The sequence below is a fragment of the Typopeltis vanoorti genome, chromosome 14 (assembly GCF_054136105.1).
Source record: "Typopeltis vanoorti isolate ZY-2024b chromosome 14, IOZ_Tvanoo_1.0, whole genome shotgun sequence".
NCBI lineage: Eukaryota > Metazoa > Arthropoda > Arachnida > Uropygi > Thelyphonidae > Typopeltis > Typopeltis vanoorti.
The window spans coordinates 33,737,599-33,757,906 of NC_143562.1; the positions used below are offsets into that span (position 1 = coordinate 33,737,599).

The 20,308-nt window shown below is 35.0% G+C and overlaps 2 protein-coding genes across 5 annotated transcripts in view; both read right to left on the bottom strand.

Annotated features, from left to right (window-relative positions):
• MICU1 (Mitochondrial calcium uptake 1) overlaps positions 1-20,308 on the bottom strand; it is a 308,863-nt gene that overhangs the window by 256,577 nt on the left and 31,978 nt on the right. The window lies entirely within an intron of this gene.
• PIG-L (phosphatidylinositol glycan anchor biosynthesis class L) overlaps positions 5,700-20,308 on the bottom strand; it is a 46,187-nt gene continuing 31,578 nt past the window's right edge. Inside the window, exon 3 of the mRNA XM_090403892.1 lies at positions 5,700-10,580. Within this exon, the coding sequence (XP_090260018.1) occupies positions 9,565-10,329 (765 nt within the window). The 5' untranslated portion in view covers positions 10,330-10,580 and the 3' untranslated portion in view covers positions 5,700-9,564. The remainder of the gene's footprint in view (positions 10,581-20,308) is intronic.

Sequence of the window (20,308 nt, forward strand, 5' to 3'; positions counted from 1 at the left end):
GTTCCAACATAAAAATGGGCACAAATTCACATGGAGAAAAGAAGCAAGGAATAAGAAGTCTCATTGACTATGTTATTGTTGATAGTGATGTTTTCTCCCTGGTGCAGGACACCAGAGTGTACAGAGGATTTGAAATTGGTAGTGATCACTATTTAGTCTTGAGTAAGATAAAATTGAATTTCATATTGAAAAGAATAACATGTAAGAAAGTTTTAAAGCGCATAAAAGTTGAGCAGCTCTCAGATGTGAACTATAGACTAAAATACACAAAGATTATTGAAGAAAAAATGAAAGAGTTTGAGAACAGGAATCAAACCTTGGAGATTCAGTGGTAAGCCTTGAAGAAAGCCCTGATTGATTCAGCTAGAGAGGCACGTAGTGAAGTTGTCTGCAAGGATAGAAAAATTAGAACTCCATGGTGGACACAGGAAGTTAAAGAGGCAGTGAAGGAAAAGAAGAAAGCATATCAAAAGTTCCTGGCAAATAAGTCAGCTTGTGCTCTTAGAGAATACAGAGACAAATGCAAGAATGCTAAACACTGTGTAAAACTAGCTAAACAAAAGTCATAGAAGGACTTTGGCAAGAATATAGAAAATAAATATCAAGAAGGTGGAAAAATATTCTGGAGGTTGTTGAAGAAGATTAGGAATGGAGGAAAGAGTGTTGTAAAAGAAGTTAGAGATGATAAAGGTGACATGAAAACAGGAGAAAAAGACATCCTTGAAATATGGGGTAATTACTTTGAAAAACTGCTAAATGAAACAAGCAGTGATGACAGCACAGAGGTAAAAACACTGACCAGGCATGCAGTCAGGAACACATATCCATACTTGAAGTAGAAAAAGCCATCAAAGGCTTGAAATATGGAAAGGCAGCAGGAGTAGATGATATTCGACCAGAAATGCTGAAGTATGGTGGAATAAGAGTCTTACAGTGGCTGCACTACATAGTTCAGAAAGCCTGGACAGAGGGACAAATTCCCGATGATTGGAGTAGAGCTCTCATAGTACCTATATATAAAAAGGGAAATAAAACTGAATGTGAGAATTACAGAGGTATTTCCCTACTGAGTGTTCCTCGCAAGATCTATGCAAATATACTTGAGAAACGGTTGAGAAGAATTGTGGAAGAAAAGCTTGGTGATGGATTCAGGCCAAATAGAGGCTGTCAAGATCAGATCTTCACTTTACGACAAATAGTCGAGAAAGCATGGGAATATAACAAAGATCTGTATTTAAGTTTTGTCGATTTGGAAAAGGCATATGACAAGGTGCCAAGAGAGAAGCTATTCAATACGTTACAGTTATATGGTGTCGATGGGGCATTATATCAATCAATACTTAGTCTTTATTTGAGTTGTAAGTCAGCAGTTAGAATTGAAAGAAGTACAGGAGGATGGTTTAATGTTAAATCTGGTGTGAGACAAGGATGTACATTATCCCCTCTGTTATTCATTATCTATATGGATCACATTATGAAGGAAAGTGGTATTAAACATGATATCAAAATTGGAGATGTTAATGTCAGCTCTTTGCTTTATGCGGATGATGTTATACTTCTAAATAAATCCGCTACAAGTCTGCAAGATTCTCTGACTAAATTGAATAACTGTTGTAATAGATATGGTATGAAGGTCAGCAATAAAAAGACAAAGACAATGAAAATAGGCAGAATCATTGAAAATGTCAACTGTGTTGTGAATGGAGAACCTGTGGAACAAGTAAAACATTTCAGCTACTTAGGTAAGATTTTTAGTGAAGATGGTAAATTAAATATAGAAATAGACAACAGAATCAGCAAAGCTGGTATGGTGGGAAGTCAATTGAATAAATTCATATGGAATAAGAGAGAAATTAGTCGGAACACTAAATTAGCTATATATAAGACAGTGTTCAAACCAGTTTTAACTTATGGATCTGAGAGCTGGGTCAGAAGTAAAACACTTAACCAAAGACTAGAATTTAAAATTACAAACTAGAATTACAAAGAACTCCAGGAATGCATTAGCAGAGCTAATCTCAGGTGGTATGGTCATTTAAACAGAATGGGCAAAGAAAGATTAGCAAAACAAGTGTTCTCTGCCAGGTTGGCAGGAAAACGACCCAGAGGAAGACCAAGATATAGGTGGATTGATACAGTACAAAGTGCCTTAGACGATAGAAATATAAAATCTAATAATGTTGGAGTCTTGACAAGTAACAGACTGATTTGGAGGAAAATTGTTGATAGGAAGTTAGTAATGATGTAATTTTTTTCATGTAGTACTATATCCTGTACACCCCTTGAGGGTACATGGCAGGAATTTGATGATGATGATTAATTTTAAAAATAAAAACAATAGATCTTTGATTTTACTGCTTTTAACAATTGGCTCAATTCCTCCTAAACTATCAAAATAATACTAGCAATAACAATAATAAAGAAATTACTTCTTATTAAGGATTAGGCATTTGCCTGTTCTGGTTTCATCTCTCTCTCTCTCATCCTTTGATCTATATTTATATGCTTTTTCATGTGCTGCTGCTGCTTCTCCCCTATTCTTATTTTTTCTATAACAAATGAAGGAAGGAGTCAAGAGAAGAGTAATCTATTGATATTGTTTTTTTGTTTCTTTTTCCTGATAAACTGGAGGTTATAGTTTTGAGGAAGAATACTTCAAGGAAAAGGCTGTTCCACAAAAGAGAGATGGGCAGAATGCAACACAATTCAGTTGTAAAAGAATGTTGAGCAGCTGCTGCCCATATTAGCATAAGTTTACTGGAAATGGAGACATGATGGATGCCAGTTCTACAGAATGCCCATGGAAATATCTTTGGAAGAAACATCAAGTGGAAATCTGTAAGAATGGCTATAAAGCATCTGTGAGAAAGGAGTCATCAATTAGTTGCTGTCTTCTTCTGAGCAAAATGTGAGAGCAGTATTCCAAGATTGGATGAATTTGTAATTTGTATAGTTAGTATCTGACAGACAGATAAAGAGTAACATCTTGAGTGAAAAAGGATGCCACGTTTTTTTTGAAGCCAACGATGCTACAGGAATAATGTGGTTATGCAAGGAAAGTCTAGGAGTAAGTGTCAGGACAACAATCAAGAGTTGGTCTTGACTGTTAAGCTGAATATCATTAAAAGTAGTCTGGGGTGGATTAGAAGAAGAAAGAACTAAGTTATTTTTAGTGAGAACAAGGCACAACTATGTGCCTTTTTCTCATGTAGCAAAACTGTTATCACCCCAGTGAAGGATGGCATGCCATCCTTGTTGGTGATGACCATGTTAGTGATAGACAAACATTTAGTATAATAATAGTAAATGATCTTGAAGCTTCAGATGGAACATTGCAAGGTTTGACTTATGAGTAAGAGGAATGAAGAGTACTATCATCAGCAGAACTTTGAGAGAAGGTCATTTATGTATATAAGGAAGTGGATTGGTGAAATGGAGCCATGAGGAACACCTGCATTAATAGGAAAATATGAGGAGAGAACATCCTGCACAATAACACACAGCAAATGATGTTATAAAAAACTAGCAATCCAGTTACAAAGGAACTGGCAATTTACTGAGAAGCCCTTGATGCCAAACCCTATTTAAATGTCTCAGAGATGTTAAGTGCAACAGCAAAAGTTCAAGAGGTGGGTGATGCAGGCAAAGGAAATCTGTTGTGGAATCCATATTGATGGTTACTGAACTCAGCTCAGTTGAGCATTGAAGTTTACTTCCATGCATGATGCAGAAGCAGTAGGTTGAAAGTTTGATAGTAGAAGAACTCACTCTTTTCTTTTTCTTTGGAATTGGTTGTATACAGGCTTGCTTTCATGCTATGGAGTGGATTATGGCTCCATAATCCGCTCCATCCTTAAAAGTGTAGTTTAAAAGTTAAGATAGACAGTAGTTGTAACAGTAATGTGGACTTTGGTCAAAAACAGGAGATCGGGTCTGGACGTCTACAGTATAACATACAGATGATAAAGGACAGCTTAGTTCAAATAGTATATCTCTTGAGCACAACTAGTGGGATACTGTGACCAGAATCCTTTTTTTTTTTTTTTTTTTTGGTTTCTGGCGGAAAGCTACAGGAGGCATGTTATGCAATGTTTCAGGTAAAGCTACAGGCAATTTTGCATTAGTCATCTATACAGGAGTTGGATGAGAAGTGATGCTGGGAGGTCAGCTTTATCTTTAGGTGATGCTGCAATATTGCTATCTGGATAACAGCGAGGCAGGAGCACAAATGGGCAGAAATTGCAATCAATTTCATATACAGCATGTTTTCTACATTTAGCACTTTCAAACTGAGAATTACCACTGTTAGTGATGGTTTTTCAAGTATTGTATGCTTAAATGTAGGCCGTGTATGAAGCTAGATTTTATGTCTAAAGCTACTTATGATACAGTTGTTTTTTTTTTCTCTTAGACAATCCTGGCACCTTCTTGGAAAACCATGGCTTGGATACTAAGGGAGAATTTTGAACAGAGTGGGGAATAAAGATCTGAACTCCAATATGGATAATTTCTGTCACATGTCATAAGAAGTATCAGGATATGGAAACAGCAGTATGATATGGAAAGGAGGAGAAAAAGCCTTGGAGCTCTTCCAAACTGTGTTGTTGTAGAATTAAATGATACCAGGCTGTGAATGGCTACAGAAAGGACATTCCACTAGAGATAAAACTTGTATGAGGTTATTATTTGAATTACAAGATGAAATTCACTCAATAGTGTACCTAGAAGAAGAACTGATCAAGAAACAATCCAGAGTGCTGGGTGAGTAGGAAAAATTGGCAGATATTCTAGTTGGCAGATGAACAAACAGCTTTAGGTTACTGCTTATTGAAAAGAGCTCAGCATCTATTCAAACTTGGTCAATGGAATTGAAAAAGGAAGCAGCGCTGTGGATGTTAAAGTAACTAAGGATACAGGAAGTCAAACGTCAAGGATAAGAATATTCACAACTGTCAAAACTGGGAGAGTGAAAGTCAGATGAATGATAAATAATGAGACAAACAAATCTTAAGTCAGAAGTTCAAAAAGAAGAGATTCAAGATTAGCTATCCCTGGTAAGGAATATCATGCTGCACAAAAGCACGAGTACTACGTTGGTGGCAGATGTGGAGTTTGGTCAAAACAGGAGATTAGGTCTGGATGTCTGCAGATGGTGGCAAACATCATTTAAGTTAGTGAGCAGAGTTAATACTTATTATGGAGACTAACTAATTACATTCTTCTTTCTAGAAGAATGTAATTAGTTAGAGACTAACTAATTACATTCTTCCTTCTAATCTGTGTTACAACACAGATTAGAAGGAAGAAGAATGTATGGGAGCAGGGGAAAGAAAGAAGAGGAATTTATGCAGCTGCTGGAGATAACTGCCTAAAACATCATATGATCAAGGGAATTCAAAATTTGAAAGTGTTGGATGAGCTGATAACATAACTGGTTTTTCCATAACCAAGGTAGCCAGCCACGTGACTGTCGAATAGGAAGAGTGATCATGCAGTTTTGACACAGGTGGCTAAGAGTAGAGAATTTTTGGCTAAGAAGATATTTTGGAAATATGCCTTCACAAAAATGTAACACCACCATAAAAATAAATAATAATAATAAAATAAAATAAAATAAAATAAATAATAACAACATTTTTATATATTTAAAAAACTTCCACTTATTTAAACAGGCAAAGTGAAACTCACTAAAAATAATATAAAGTAATTCCAGCATTTAATATAAGCATGGTCCACTCATCAAATGTAGTCTAAACTAGTGCCTTAATAAATAATTAAATAAATGTTCAGCCTTATTTTACAATCAGCATGCACAAAGAATAACATATGAACTCTGATCATGAATAACAATAATTTAACAAATATAACAAATGGACTATATACTAAGACAATTGATAAGTCAACAGCTTCTATATACAAGTAGCCTCATCATGATGATACTTCATGTGCAAACTTTGTTTGCTTACACTTGGATAAAGGATTAAACAATATAATTTCCTGATGAGGTAATTATATAATTGACTATATACAAATTATATAAAGAAAAAGTAAAGTAATATAAAAACGCATTGTGTGATGAATATCTTAATTACATCTCAACAGCATTGTATATTATATATATATATAATAATAAATGAATCATTATGTGAACCAAGAATGAAAAAAATAATAATTATTATTAATATTATATATATATATATTATTATTACTGCTCTGAAAGCCACAATAGGATATTATAGGAGACTAAGGAGCATTTTAAATGTATCGTAATAATACATTATTGTAAATAAATAGAACTTATTCAGCAGAAAGCTAACATAGTTCAATATCACTACTTCCCAAAATTTTGAAATATTTAAACAATCACTATGATTCAAATTAAGTTGACTATAAAGGGCTTCATAGCATTTCTTGCAAAGTCTCAAATATGAAAGAGCTTATATGAAGAACTTTTATTATGTTCCCAAGGATTCAATGGTCAATAAAAACTGCATATCCTGAAAGACTAGATATCTCAAGATGAAGCAAATGGATGTAATCCATATGTTCTGATTATCAGAGATATGCCATATAAACCAGTACGGCTGAAATAGGAGACTGCAGAAACAAGGAATTGGGAAAACTCTGAATATTCTAAGAGAGATATTTTATCTTTATTGGAAAGAAGGATGAAAGAGATCTAGTTAATTAACTTTTAGGTCATCTGGAAAAAAATTTTTTTAGAACCCTTCAGATTTATTCCGAGATGCTATTGTCTTTTGGATGGAAAATAACTATTAGGTATTATGTTGTTATCTTTTAATACACTAATCTTTATCTAAGAAAATCTTCAGAAAAGCAGATCAAATGAGCTCCGTAAGTGCAGATTCTGATAACTCTGCATTTTTAAGGGTGATGCATGAATCGTGAAGAATACACTATCTACCAATACTTGTCTGGACATCCCTGTTATTTGAAGTTATGGAACATTCCAGGTTATAAATAACATAAAAACTGGTGTACAGATAGTAAGAAGTAGTATTTCAGCAGTTGAATACAGGTGGTATGGCAACACGATGTGAACTCAGTGACTTTGAGAGAGGTGTCATCATGGGCTGTCACACTGGTAGCATGTACATAAGTGCCACTGCTGCTCAACTGGAGCATTCAAAATCAACAGTTCACAATATAATCAACAAATGGAGACGTTCTGGCATCACTAGTGCAGAAACAATGCCTCAGGGCTACCACCAAAAATGACTGACAAAGACAAGAGGGTGTTAAAATGGGTGGCACACAAAAAGCAGCTACAATCGGCACAGACTATCCATGATGAGTTCCAGAGCACGAACACCATGGTGAGCACTAATACTGTATGAAAAGAACTCCATTTACTGGGTTTTCCACAGACGAGTAGCAGCAGCACACAAGCTGAACATTGCAACAATGAACAAGGCAGTTTGTCTGGCCTGGTGCAAAGAGAGTGTGAACTGGACCAGTGAAAAATGGTATTCTGGAGCGATGAATCAAGGTTCACTTGTTTCCAATCTGATGGCAGGGTGAGGGTGTGGAGGCACCATGATGAACGCTTGTTACCACGGTGTGTTGTACCCACAGTAAAGTTTGGTGCTGGTGGTGGAGGAGTAATGGTGTGGAGTTCAGCTGGTTCGGAGTGGGACCACTGGTTATTGTCTGTAGTTCCATGAAGGTAGCTCAGTACCTTGTTGTTATTCTGGATAATCAGGTGCTGCCTACACTGTGGAGTTTTTATGGAATGGACTCATGTTACTATCATGACGACAATGCCCCATGCCACAAAGCTGCAGCTGTTATGGAATGGTATGAAGAGAGGGGTGTTAAATGACTGCCCTGGCCTGTACAGAGTTCTGACATCAATCCCATCGAACACCTGAGGAATGAATTGGAGGTCCAGAGCAGTCATCCCTCGATCTGTTGCTGAACTCAGTCATGCTTTGATGGAGAATGGAGACAAATTCCACCTGATGTCTGTCGTACATTGGTGGAAAGCCTCTCTCATAGGGTGCAGGAGGTGATCAAAGCCAAAGGTAGACTAGGGTTCATCTGCTGGTGTCAATTGTAAATTGACAAAGTGTCTGGACAATTATTGGTAGAGAGTGTATACTGTCTAGATAGATGTAGAATTCCTATAAACAAAAAAATTTAAGCAAGTCATCAACTTCTTGCTTTACAAGCCTATCAAAGTACAAAATGACTCCATTATTTTCCTTAATTAATATAAATTTTATCCTAGGAAAGCAGATATTGATGATGATTTTGACTAAAAATGTACCTAATTACTAAACATAATATTGCCAATTAGAGACCACACCAACACAGCAAAACCAAATGGAGGGGTAAAAAGTGATAGTAGTAAACAGTCCATGTTCAAAGGGCTACAAGAAGTAGATAACCGGGGAGGCAAATAAAATTATTTATAATAATTTTGTTATTATTGTAATTATCATCATTATATTTTATATACTTGGCTTCTGCACTTCATTGTTTACTGGCTGTGTGTAAACTGTTTCTTAATACAGTAATATTGTACTGCTGGCAAGCAGTAAAAAGAATGCACTTTTTACTGTTCTATTCTTATTTCATATAATAATCCCTCTAGTGTATGTTCATTCTGAAAATGTGATGAGATACTCATCATGAAATGTGCTTTTATATTAAATCTTATTTTTCCATACATACATTAGCATACAGTCTATCATTAAAGTGTCAGCTTAAATGTTAACATAACATGCTTAAGTCATGAAACAAATTTACAGAAATCAGCAGCTAAAACTTAAGAGATGGTTGCAACTAAATACATTACTTCCCTAAAGCTTCTCATCTCTTTGCCACAAAATAAAAAAAGGATAAAATAAATTTTAAAAACCAATTGAAAATACAATTTCAAAGAGTTTTTAACAATGCAAAAATAAATTATTCATTTTCAGAAGTGATATGACAATGTGCTCCTTACTGCAACTTAAAAAAAAAATCAATTTTTCTGCTTAAATTGCGAACAAATATTTTGCTTCAGCATGTCAAGGTTTACATAAACCTATTTGAAGTTGGCTAGAAATGTATGTTAGGTATATATAAATATAAATGTATTTATATTAAATATAAATATATAAATAGTATGTTAAGTATTTAATTATAAACTATAATGCTACAGGCAACCTGATGTGTGGAATAAATTTAGTGGATAAATACATTAAACTGTGATGCACTATTGATCATCAGTAAATATTAATTTTTTTTTTTTTTTTTTTTTAATTTAACACTGAAAATTAAAGTATCACTCAGACTTATAAGGACAAATTTGAACTTACTGAATCAGTATAGTACATAGTATTTAAGTGGCTATATTTTTCACATAAAGTTTAAATGCAACAACTACCCAAATTAAATAATCTTTAATTTGGGAAATTTCTGATATATATAAGAATGATAAAATCACAATGAAAAATTGCAGGTGGAGAGAAAACAGTGTACTTGGTAAGTTAGAAAGTGATTTAAGAATAAATATTGATAATTAGTATACTACAGAATGAATCCTTTTCAAAGATCTCAATTATCAAATTGGCACTGTTCAAGTTCCCTGTAAGTGTTAATTACTATATAACGAGAAAAAAGTATGTACAATTTTCTGAACCATACAAACTGACTGTAATGGGCTTGCATTGCCTGTCTAATCAAAGAAATATCTTTGAAAGAAGAAACAATAGCATGACTAGCAAAACAATAACTAGCGGGGAAATCAAAGAAACTGGTATACTTTCTCAAGATATTTACAGTTTCTAATATATATATTTTACAATATTTAGGAACTAATCCCTCTTCAAGTAAGAATTTCAAACCGTTATAAATAGACATATGATTAAGATGACCACTAACACCTTTCTGATCAAATGCAATTACTGTATCAGCAGACAGCCTCTCTGTATATTTTAAAATGATACTCCCAACTAAGCTTCTGTTCCACATACAGCTTGGGCTGTCAGGCATTTTTGAGTGTTCAATAATTACAACATTTCCAATAGGAACACCCAATATTTTGCAACTATTCCTTAGCTCTTCTTTCCTTGTTGAACCTATTTTACAATAGTTTCCAGCAGAAAGACAAAGTAAGTGTACTTCATTTCCCTTCCGACACATTCTTACTATAGAAGGTCCAAAAAACATACATTCATCATCTGGATGGGCTATTATGAATAACACAGTTCTAGATTTTCTGAATCCTTTTATATGCTTAATCAGTTCAAAATATATAAACATTATACTTATTATCACACTCCCTATAACAATAAACAATGTAGTTAAAATAGGAAACATTTTTAACTCTTGAAATTTGTTGAGAACAATGCATAATCTGAATGTATTACAAAAACCAAGTATTTAATTCTAAGAAATTTGAAATGTGAACAAAAGTACATTTTAAAATAAGTGTTCTTCAATTTCAATGGAAAATAAATGTCTGCTTGTTGAAACCATGCACAAAGGATGACAATTCAAACAACTAAGAATAGCTTCTATGTGATTACATATCGTGATGCAAATTTCCTTGTGTATTTCCTCGGGTTTACCTGAAACAAATTACAGCTCCATATTCAGCTAATACTTAATGCGTTTTTTTTAATTAAAAAATAAATAACAGTTTAAATCTTTATATACATCTGCTTGCCAGAAAATGAGAAATGCTTCCCTACACATCAAAGTGTTTCAGGGAAATGTTAAGCAAATCAGGGTATCAACTATGATGGTCATGTCACCCCTTGAAGAAAATTACTTCAAGATAGGCAAAACACATTAACAAACTGCCCTTTACATTGATTTTTACCCTTAAGCTGATATTATGGAAGTTACTATAGCAAGAACCACTGAAATAGTGGATTATCAAAGGATAACACCTCAGGAGTGATGGTCAATGTATTGTAGAAGTTGATTAAAGGCACACTCAGGAATGAGTATATAGGAATAGGATATACACCCATTACTGAATTACAAAGGACAAAATACAAGATGATCTAAAAGTTGCACACATCATAAAAAAAATTTGAATTTTTCAATATTAGTGACAAATATTATGGAACTAAATTGCTACAAACAAATCTTATAACCATATCTTTAGCAAGGCAAAAATAAATAACATTATTAAAGTGAATGTTCAAAATGGCCACCTCATTTTTAAATGCAGGCAAGTGATTTTTTTTACCAAATTGGAGGCGACTCTTCAAAGCATGGAATAATCAACTACTTTGACTGCTTCAGTGATGTTTGTCTTCAGTTCATCATTGTGTGAGGATTAGTTTCGTGCACCTTACCTTTCAGGTAAACCCATAAGAAATCTAGAGTTGACACATCTGGCAACCTTGGGTGCCAAAGTCCTTTAGAAATCAGTCTGTCACCAAAAACCTCTTGCACAAATTGCATTGTTTCATTTGATGTATGGCAAGTGGCACTGTCCTGCCGAAAACAGCAATCATATTCTTCAATCTCAAGGAGAGCCATGAACTGGGTGATGATGTCTTGGTACAGTGCACTGCTCAATGTCATCTCAAAGAAAATGGGTCCAACAATGAGACAGCATGACACTTTTTGTTCCCTAAGAACAGGCAAACCGGCCCCATGAACACACGATGGATCTATGTTCATAAAATACATACTTAATCCCTCATTAAGAGAGCTCAACCTGTCCTAAGGGATAGGGAAGAACCCCCCCCCTATACCAAATAAATAAACAGCATGATACTGCATACCACACTCCAATTTTCAGAACATGCAAGGATGTTTCATGGAAAACATGAGGATTTTCCAATGACCAAATGCTGTTACTTTGGCTATGGTGTATTCACTTAGGTGGAACCATGCTTCATCACTTAAGAAAAGACTGTCCAGCTCATGAACTCCATTTTCTTCAACAAATGATCGAAACCACCTACAGTGCACAACACTTTTTTTTTTTTTATCCAATGACTTCAATTCCTGAATTGAGCAAACATGGTATGCATGAAGCTTTAATTGTTTTGTGGCTCTCCAAATACTGCCATATGATATACCTGTTAGTGCAGAGGGTTTTCTAAGATCCTTTAAAGGTGAATGTTGAAACGAGTCAAAATGGAAGGTCTTCATGCTGTTGTTGGCTGCAATTGATCCAGTTTCCTGAAAGTGTTTGATTAATCTCGTAATTGTTGAATTTTGAGGAACAACAGAGTCGGGATACTTCTGATGAAACTCCTCCTCCACAACATTTGCGTAAGAACAACAGGCAAGATAACATTCCAAAATAACCTGCTCTCCTGAGAAAGTACCATTTTGCTTTCCTCATAAGCAAAACTATACAATGGATGCCCAGTGCTTGACACATGGTAGATAGATTACACAATAGTGGCCAATAGTTCTAGAGTGCAATCTATAGACAAAACAAATAATAGCAGAATTGAAACACTTCCATGCAGCTCAACTTCGATGTGTGCAACTTTGGATCACCATGTATTTCAAATGATCACTCAGATATTAAGAAACACACTGACATGAAGAAAAAACAAAATTGGTTAAGGAATTAAAAGGCCCTGATATGGCCACCTCTGAACTACGTGTAGAATTGACAACCTGCATTTCTTGATGTGGAAGTGGTGGTCAGAGGCAAGTGGCCAAAATGGTGACTTATCTGCCAAATGCTCCCTGTGAGGATAGACCACAGGTTTGTGGGTTACAAAGCTTGGCTAATAGGCAGAAAAGAAAGAATACAATAAACATACATGTTTCTAAAGGGATTTTATAGAGTAAATGTTACAAAGAAATCTTCCAATATGGCTGAAAGAGAACAAAAGTCATCCCTGGAAGTTGTGAAAAAGTATGGTTAAGCAAGTGTATAAGGACTAGATTTTTGCTTGTAGAATGTTCAATGAGAAGACTAGGCTACCAGAGACATTCATTAATTCTGTCAGTGAGTGACTTTATGGAGAGCTATTTGTTGTCAATGACTATTAATGTGGGCCTCCTGTAGTGATCCATTGTGAGAAGTTCACACTTACCATTATTGTTATTATTATTTTTATTATTGAATTAAACATAATATGGATTTTACTTATGTAATTTTTTATTAGCATCAAGGACATCTTCAGTATAACTTTCGAATTAAACAACTAGAACAGAAATCAGTAGAATAAACAACAAAAATACATGAACTACACTTACATGATAGAGAGTGACATGGCCTGAATATATTAAGGTTCTAATAAAATGACTTTCACAAGAAATCATTAATTAATAAAATTATGCTAAATTAAGCATAATATGGATGATAACAAATAAAACATGATATGAATTTAACTTATGTAATTTTTTCATTAGCATAGAATTATACATGTAGTGGATATGATTCCACTATATGTAGTTAATAATCCTGTATAAACAAGTCACAAAAAATTAGACTTGTGGATTCAACCTAGTGCCTACAATGTACAGTACAAAATGATTGGAAAGAACACTTGGAACACCTGAAGCAAGTGGCGATCGTTTTGAGAAGAAAAGAAAAAATTGGTTTGTCTAAAAATGCAAATAAGAAATCAAAAAGTACACACCTTGGGCATTAAAAATCCGAAGTTTTACGATCTGGAAATATGCTGTAAATAATTTTCTATTAATTATGGATCCACAGAATAAAAATTATTATTATTATTAACATTATCCAAGACCCCATGGAGTCAAAGACTCTTCTGGGAAGATGAGTCTTTGACTCCATGCTTTAAACACACTCAAATTCTCTGCAGACACCACACTCTCAGGCAAGGCATTCCAATCATTCACAACTCTGCATGAAAAAAAAACCGTCTCACTACCCTACTTGCACCCTCATTATACAGTTTCCAGGGATGACCTCTGGTTCTCCCCTGATCTCCTAATATTTTCTGTAGAACCTCTCCAGCACTGATCTAATAACAACCCCTAACTTGTAGGTCTCTATCATATCTCCCCCTCTTCCTCCTGTCCACTAGACTCTGCAAATTCCATCTTCTCAATCTTTCCTCATACTCGACATTCTAGAGGTTAGAAACCACCTTAGTCAGTCGCCTCTGGACCCTTTCCAACATCTCTTTGCCCTTCTGAAAACCAGGCGACCAAATTTTGTCACAATAGTCCACATGTGGCCTAATCAAAGCCTTATACAATGGAACAAGAATCTCCCTACTTCTACAAGTTAGTGTCCTCCACATCATTCCCAGAAGCCTTTGTGTTGTCTTCACAATTTTGGATACATCATCATCAAATTCCTGCCATGTACCCTCAAGGGGTGTACAGGATATGACAGTACTACATGAAAAAATTACATCATTACTAACTTCCTATCTACAATTTTCCTCCAAATCAGTCTGCTACTTGTCAAGACTACAACATTATCAGATCTTATATTTCTATCGTCTAAGGCACTTTGTACCATATCAATCCACCTATATCTTGGTCTTCCACTGGGTCGTTTTCCTGCCAACCTGGCAGAGAACACATGTTTTGCTAATCTTTCCTCTCCCATTCTATTTAAGTGACCATACCACCTGAGATTAGCTCTGCTAACACATTCCTGGATGCTGACAATGTCAAGTTCTTTCCTAATATCCTCATTTTTAATATGATATTGCCATTGATGCCATCTGTTCATGCCTCTAATCTTTCTCAGGACTCTCATATCTGCAGTCTCTAGTCTTTGCTCAAGTGTTTTACTTCTGACCCAGCTCTCAGATCCATAAGTTAAAACTGGTTTGAACGCTGTCTTGTATAGCTAATTTAGTGTTCCGACTAATTTCTCTCTTATTCCATATGAATTTATTCAATTGACTTCCCACCATACCAGCTTTGCTGATTCTGTTGTCTATTTCTATATTTAATTTACCATCTTCAGTAAAAATCGTGCCTAAGTAGCTGAAATGTTTTACTTCTTCCACAGGTTCTCCATTCACAACAACACAGTTGACATTTTCAATGATTCTGCCTATTTTCATTGTCTTTGTCTTTTTATTGCTGACCTTCATACCATATCTATTACAACAGCAATTGAATTTAGTCAGAGAATCTTCCAGACTAGTAGCAGATTTATTTAGAAGTATAACATCATCCGCATAAAGCAAAGAGCTGACATTAACATCTCCAATTTTGATATCATTTTTAATACCATTTTCCTTCATAATGTGATCCATATAGATAATGAATAACTGAGGGGAAAATGTACATCCTTGTCTCACTCCATATTTAACATTAAATCATCTTCCTGTACTTCCTTCAATTCTAACTGTTGACTTACAACTCAAATAAAGACTAAGTATTGCTTGATATAATGTCCCATTGACACCATATAACTGCAGCATATTGAATAGCTTCTCTCTTGGCACCTTGTCATATGCCTTTTCCAAATCGACAAAACTTAAATACAGATCTTTGTTATATTCCCATGCTTTCTCGACTATTTGTCGTAAAGTGAAGATCTGATCCTGACAGCCTCTATTTGGCCTGAATCCAGCTTGTTCTTCACCAAGCTTTTCTTCCACAATTCTTCTCAACCGTTTCTCAAGTATACTTGCATAGATCTTGCCAGGAACACTCAGTAGGAAAATACCTCTGTAATTCTCACATTCAGTTTTAATTCCCATTTTATATATGGGTACTATGAGAGCTCTACTCCAATCATCGGGAATTCGTCCCTCTGTCCAGGCTTTCTGAACTATGCAGTGCAGCCACTGTAAGACTTTTATACCACCATACTTCAGCATTTCTGGTCGAATATCATCTACTCCTGCTGCCTTTCCACATTTCAAGCCTTTGATGGCTTTTTCTACTTCAAGTATGGATATGTATTCCTGACTGCATGCCTGGTCAGTGTTTTTTATCACTGTGCTGTCATTACTGCTTGTTTCATTTAGCAGTTTTTCAAAGTAATTACTCCATACTTCAAGGATATCTTTTTCTCCTGTTTTCATGTCACCTTTATCATCTCTAACTCCTTTTACAGCACTCTTTCCTCCATTCCTAAGCTTCTTCAACAACCTCCAGAATATTTTGCCACCTTTGTGATATTTATTTTCTATATTCTTGCCAAAGTCCTCCCATGAGTTTTGTTTAGCTAGTTTTACACACTGTTTAGCTTTCTTACATTTGTCTCTGTATTCTGTAAGAGTAAAAGCTGACTTATTTGCCAGGAACTTTTGATATGCTTTCTTCTTTTCCTTCACTGCCTCTTTAACTTCCTGTGTCCACCAGGAAGTTCTGATTTTTTTATCCTTGCACACAACCTCACCACATGCCTCTCTGGCAGAATCAATGTTTTCTTCAGAGTTTGCCACTGAATCTCCAAGGTTTGATTCCTGTTCTCAAACTCTTTCATTTTCTTTTCAATAATCTTTCTGTATTTTAGTCTACAGTTCACATCTGAGAGCTGCTCAACTTTTATTCGCTTTAAAACTTTCTTACATGTTATTCTTTTCTTCAATTTTATCCTGCTCAAGACTAAATAGTGATCACTTCCAATTTCAAATCCTCTGTACACTCTGGTGTCCTGCACCAATGGGAAAACATCACTATCAACAATAACATAGTCAATGAGACTTTTCTTATTCCTAGCCTCTTCTCTCCATGTGAATTTGTGCACATTTTTATATTGGAACATGGTGTTAGTAATAACCAGTCCATGTCCTGAGCAGAAATCCAACAGATATTTGCCATTATTATTAGCTTTGCTCTTTTCTCAAAATTTTCCCAAAATATTTTTGTATGTCTCACAATCATTTCCTACTCTATTTAGATCCCCAACAAGGACCAACTTTTCCTTTTTCATTGTGTCAGTTGCTTTTTCTAAAGCGTCAAAAAATTCCTCCACTTCTACCTTAGTAGAACCTTCTGTGGGACAATAGGCACAAATAAGTCTCATTGTCCAGTTCCCCATTCTCATATTTGCCCACATTACTCTACTTGAGATTGACTGCCATTCAAGAAGATTAGCCTTGTATTTTGTGTTGAATACTATGGCTACTCCTTTTCCTTGACTGTCATTGCCTGAATATAACATTTTGTATTTATTGCTCAGAAAGATCTCACCAGTTTTGGTCTTTTTTGTTTCAGTCACCCCTATTATGTCGATCTGGAACTTTTCTAATTCCTCAGCTAGCTCCATTTCTTTGCCATTCAGGCTTCTTATGTTGATAGTACCAATCTTTAACTCTGGTGATGTTGAGTTGAGGTTTGTTTTCAGATTTGTTCCAGTAGATGACTTTTCGCTGTTCGCCCTGGTTCCCTGGCAAAACAACAGGGGCCTTGTTTAACCGGGTGACGCCCCAGCCGGCATGAAATTTTGTCATGTTGTACGATCATTTTCTATATTGGTTTAAGCCAATAAGAATACAATTTGGTCGGCTAAATCCCAAATTGCCAGCCCATCCTCGTTCGTTCAGTATCAAAGTAGATACCCAACAGGGTTCACCACAAGAAGGTGAGGATTGGACATTAGGTCAGAAGCCCTTGTCGGTTCTCCACATTCCTTTAAAGGCTATGTGGAGGTCTCCTCTCAGTTATACAGCTTTGTCCCCTAAATTTCAGATTCTTATCCACTATCAGCTCTAGATCTCTTATTTCCTCCACCTCCGACAATATATCCTCACCAAGCATAAATTCTGCATCCCATCTTTGTTTTCCAAATTTTAAAACCTTACTTTTTGCAACATGAAACTTGCATCCCCATTCCCGTGCCCAATCACTCAATTTATTCAAGTCTGCTCTACTCTTCATGGTTCGTTCCCAACTTTGTATCAAATCTGCAAACAACTGAATTCTTCACTAATATCATTAATATACAAGTTAAACAGCAATGGCGCTAAAACAGACTCCTGAGGCACACCACTAGTGACTTTCCTTTTCCTGGATATCGCTTCCCCATACACAACTTGTTGATACCTATCAGATAGCCAGTCTCCAATCCAATGCAGTAATCTAATATCCAACCACATTCACTCTAGTTTGACTATCAACTTATCATGCAGTAATCTATCAAAAGCCTTTACAAAATCTAAGTATATTACTGTGTATCCTTCTCCTCTATCCAAGGAAGCAGTCAGTTTACTGTAATAAGTAGATTACTAAAACATGACCTCCCTTTAGCAAATCCATGCTGTCCATCAAAGATAATACCATTGTTGCCAACCCAATTCTGAATCCTAGTTCTCACAATCTTCTCCAACAACTTAACCACAACACCTGACAGATAGGCCTATAGTTTGATGCTTGAGTTCAGTCACCTCCTTTATGAAGTGGCACAATCTTGCCCGGATTCCACTCCTTAGGAACCTGACCCAGTGCAAGACTTGTATTAAAAAAATAGGTCAAGGCCAACGTCAACTCCTTGGCACATTCCTTCAGAATACATCGTGATATATTGGATCCATAATTAATAGAATGCCAGGAAAAATCTAAAAAAAATTTTTTTTTCTTCCACCTAAAAGATAGCATGGTAAAACTTGATTCATTAAAATCAAAATGCAGCTACAGCCCCCCCCCCCCCCCCCACCTCATGATTTCACCTGGAATGACTCTCTGAACCATGAGGGAATGCATTACATTATATGTTTCAGTCTTCAGAAAATAATTAGACAATGTCTGTAACTTAATTACCTCACATATAGTATGAAAGGATTATAGATTTCCAAACTTTTATGGTTGTGGAATTAAAATAAAAATGAAAAAAAAAAGTGCTTGATGGTTCTCCCTATTTTTATTTAATTCTCATACTTGAAAGTTCGTAATCAATGATGCAACTGGCTTGGATGGCTGAGTGATTAGTGTATCTGCTCTCCAGCCAAAAGCTGTGGGTTCAAATCCTGCCATGGCATGGATGACTGTGATGCTCTTCATTTATAAAGGGAAATATACACTCTCTCCAGATGGACTGGGTCAAGTGGAAGAAGTAGACCCACTTCACTGTTGGGGTGGGAGGGGGGGTGAAGGCAAGATCAGAGGCAAACCTCATACCTTACTCAATGATGCAGCAGCAGTCACTTTAGAAGTTCTTCAATGTTTCCTTATTCAACAAGACTTGTACATATTATTTTCTTTACTCACACAGAAAGGAAGAAATTAAAAGTAAATTTTCTTCAACATACTAAAATGTGGGAAGAATACACTAGAAAAACTGGATGAAAGCAGCTGCAGTAAGTAAACAGTAAGATTCTGATTAGATGATATTTATAATTTACAATAACTATTTGATTCATGTAGAAGCATAAAATACAAAATGTTTCTCAGATGTTAACCACAAAAAATGCACTTTTTGAATCTGATTATTGTATGGTATGACATTCTTAACAAAGTCAGCACTGTCAGTACTATGTTATAAATCAGATGTTCTACTGTACTTTTATTTAATTAAATAAATATAAACTTAAATATTATTAATAAATATAAGTATTATAATTATAAATATTATTAGTAGTCGCCGATACTTTTATAGTTCACTATATAATCGGCATGAAACTCTTTGATTCCAATCTTTGAGTTTCTTATTTGGTTTTGAAACAATGTGGGATTTAATATCCCCTTCATTTAAAATAATGTTACATCACCGAAATGAAGCCAATTGACTCTTTATATTTAAGTAATTATTAATAATGTTGTTGGCGCATTTACAGTGTGAGAAAAGTCAAACTGTTTGAGTGATTGATAGTTGTGCATTGTTAATATATTACATTTACTCATAGCATTAATTCTGAATGAAGTGAATTCACACTTGATTGTAAATTAGTCTACTTTACAATCAAGTGTGAATTCACTTCATTCAAAATTAATGCTATGAGTAAATGTAATATATTAATAATGCAGAACTATCAATCACTCAGTTTTACTGAATAACAATTATAATTTAACATTTCCATATACATAAGTTAAGAGACTTACTTATTTCATTGATTGTGTGAGTTTTTACTGCTTTCAAGCAAAGCATCGGTTCCCACCATAATGGTGGTAGCCACTCTCACTTCATGACTGAAGCAAAAACCAAAAGTATTATGCATGAGTAAAAAGAATACAGTATCTAGTAAATAACTGAAGAGAGCGATACAGATATTGAGAGAAATGGAAGAATTTTTGGAATGATTTAGAAAAAGTTCCATTAGTAACAGTCTTCCATAAAGAAAGAAGTTTAAAAAATTTTAGCTATTATGTTACAAAGGTAACTGAAATAAAAATTGTGAAAGAAATTAAAGAAACTTTGGAACTTGATAAATGAAGTTGCTCATATAGAAGGAGAAATGTTGAACAGATATTAAATGCTCTATTAGTA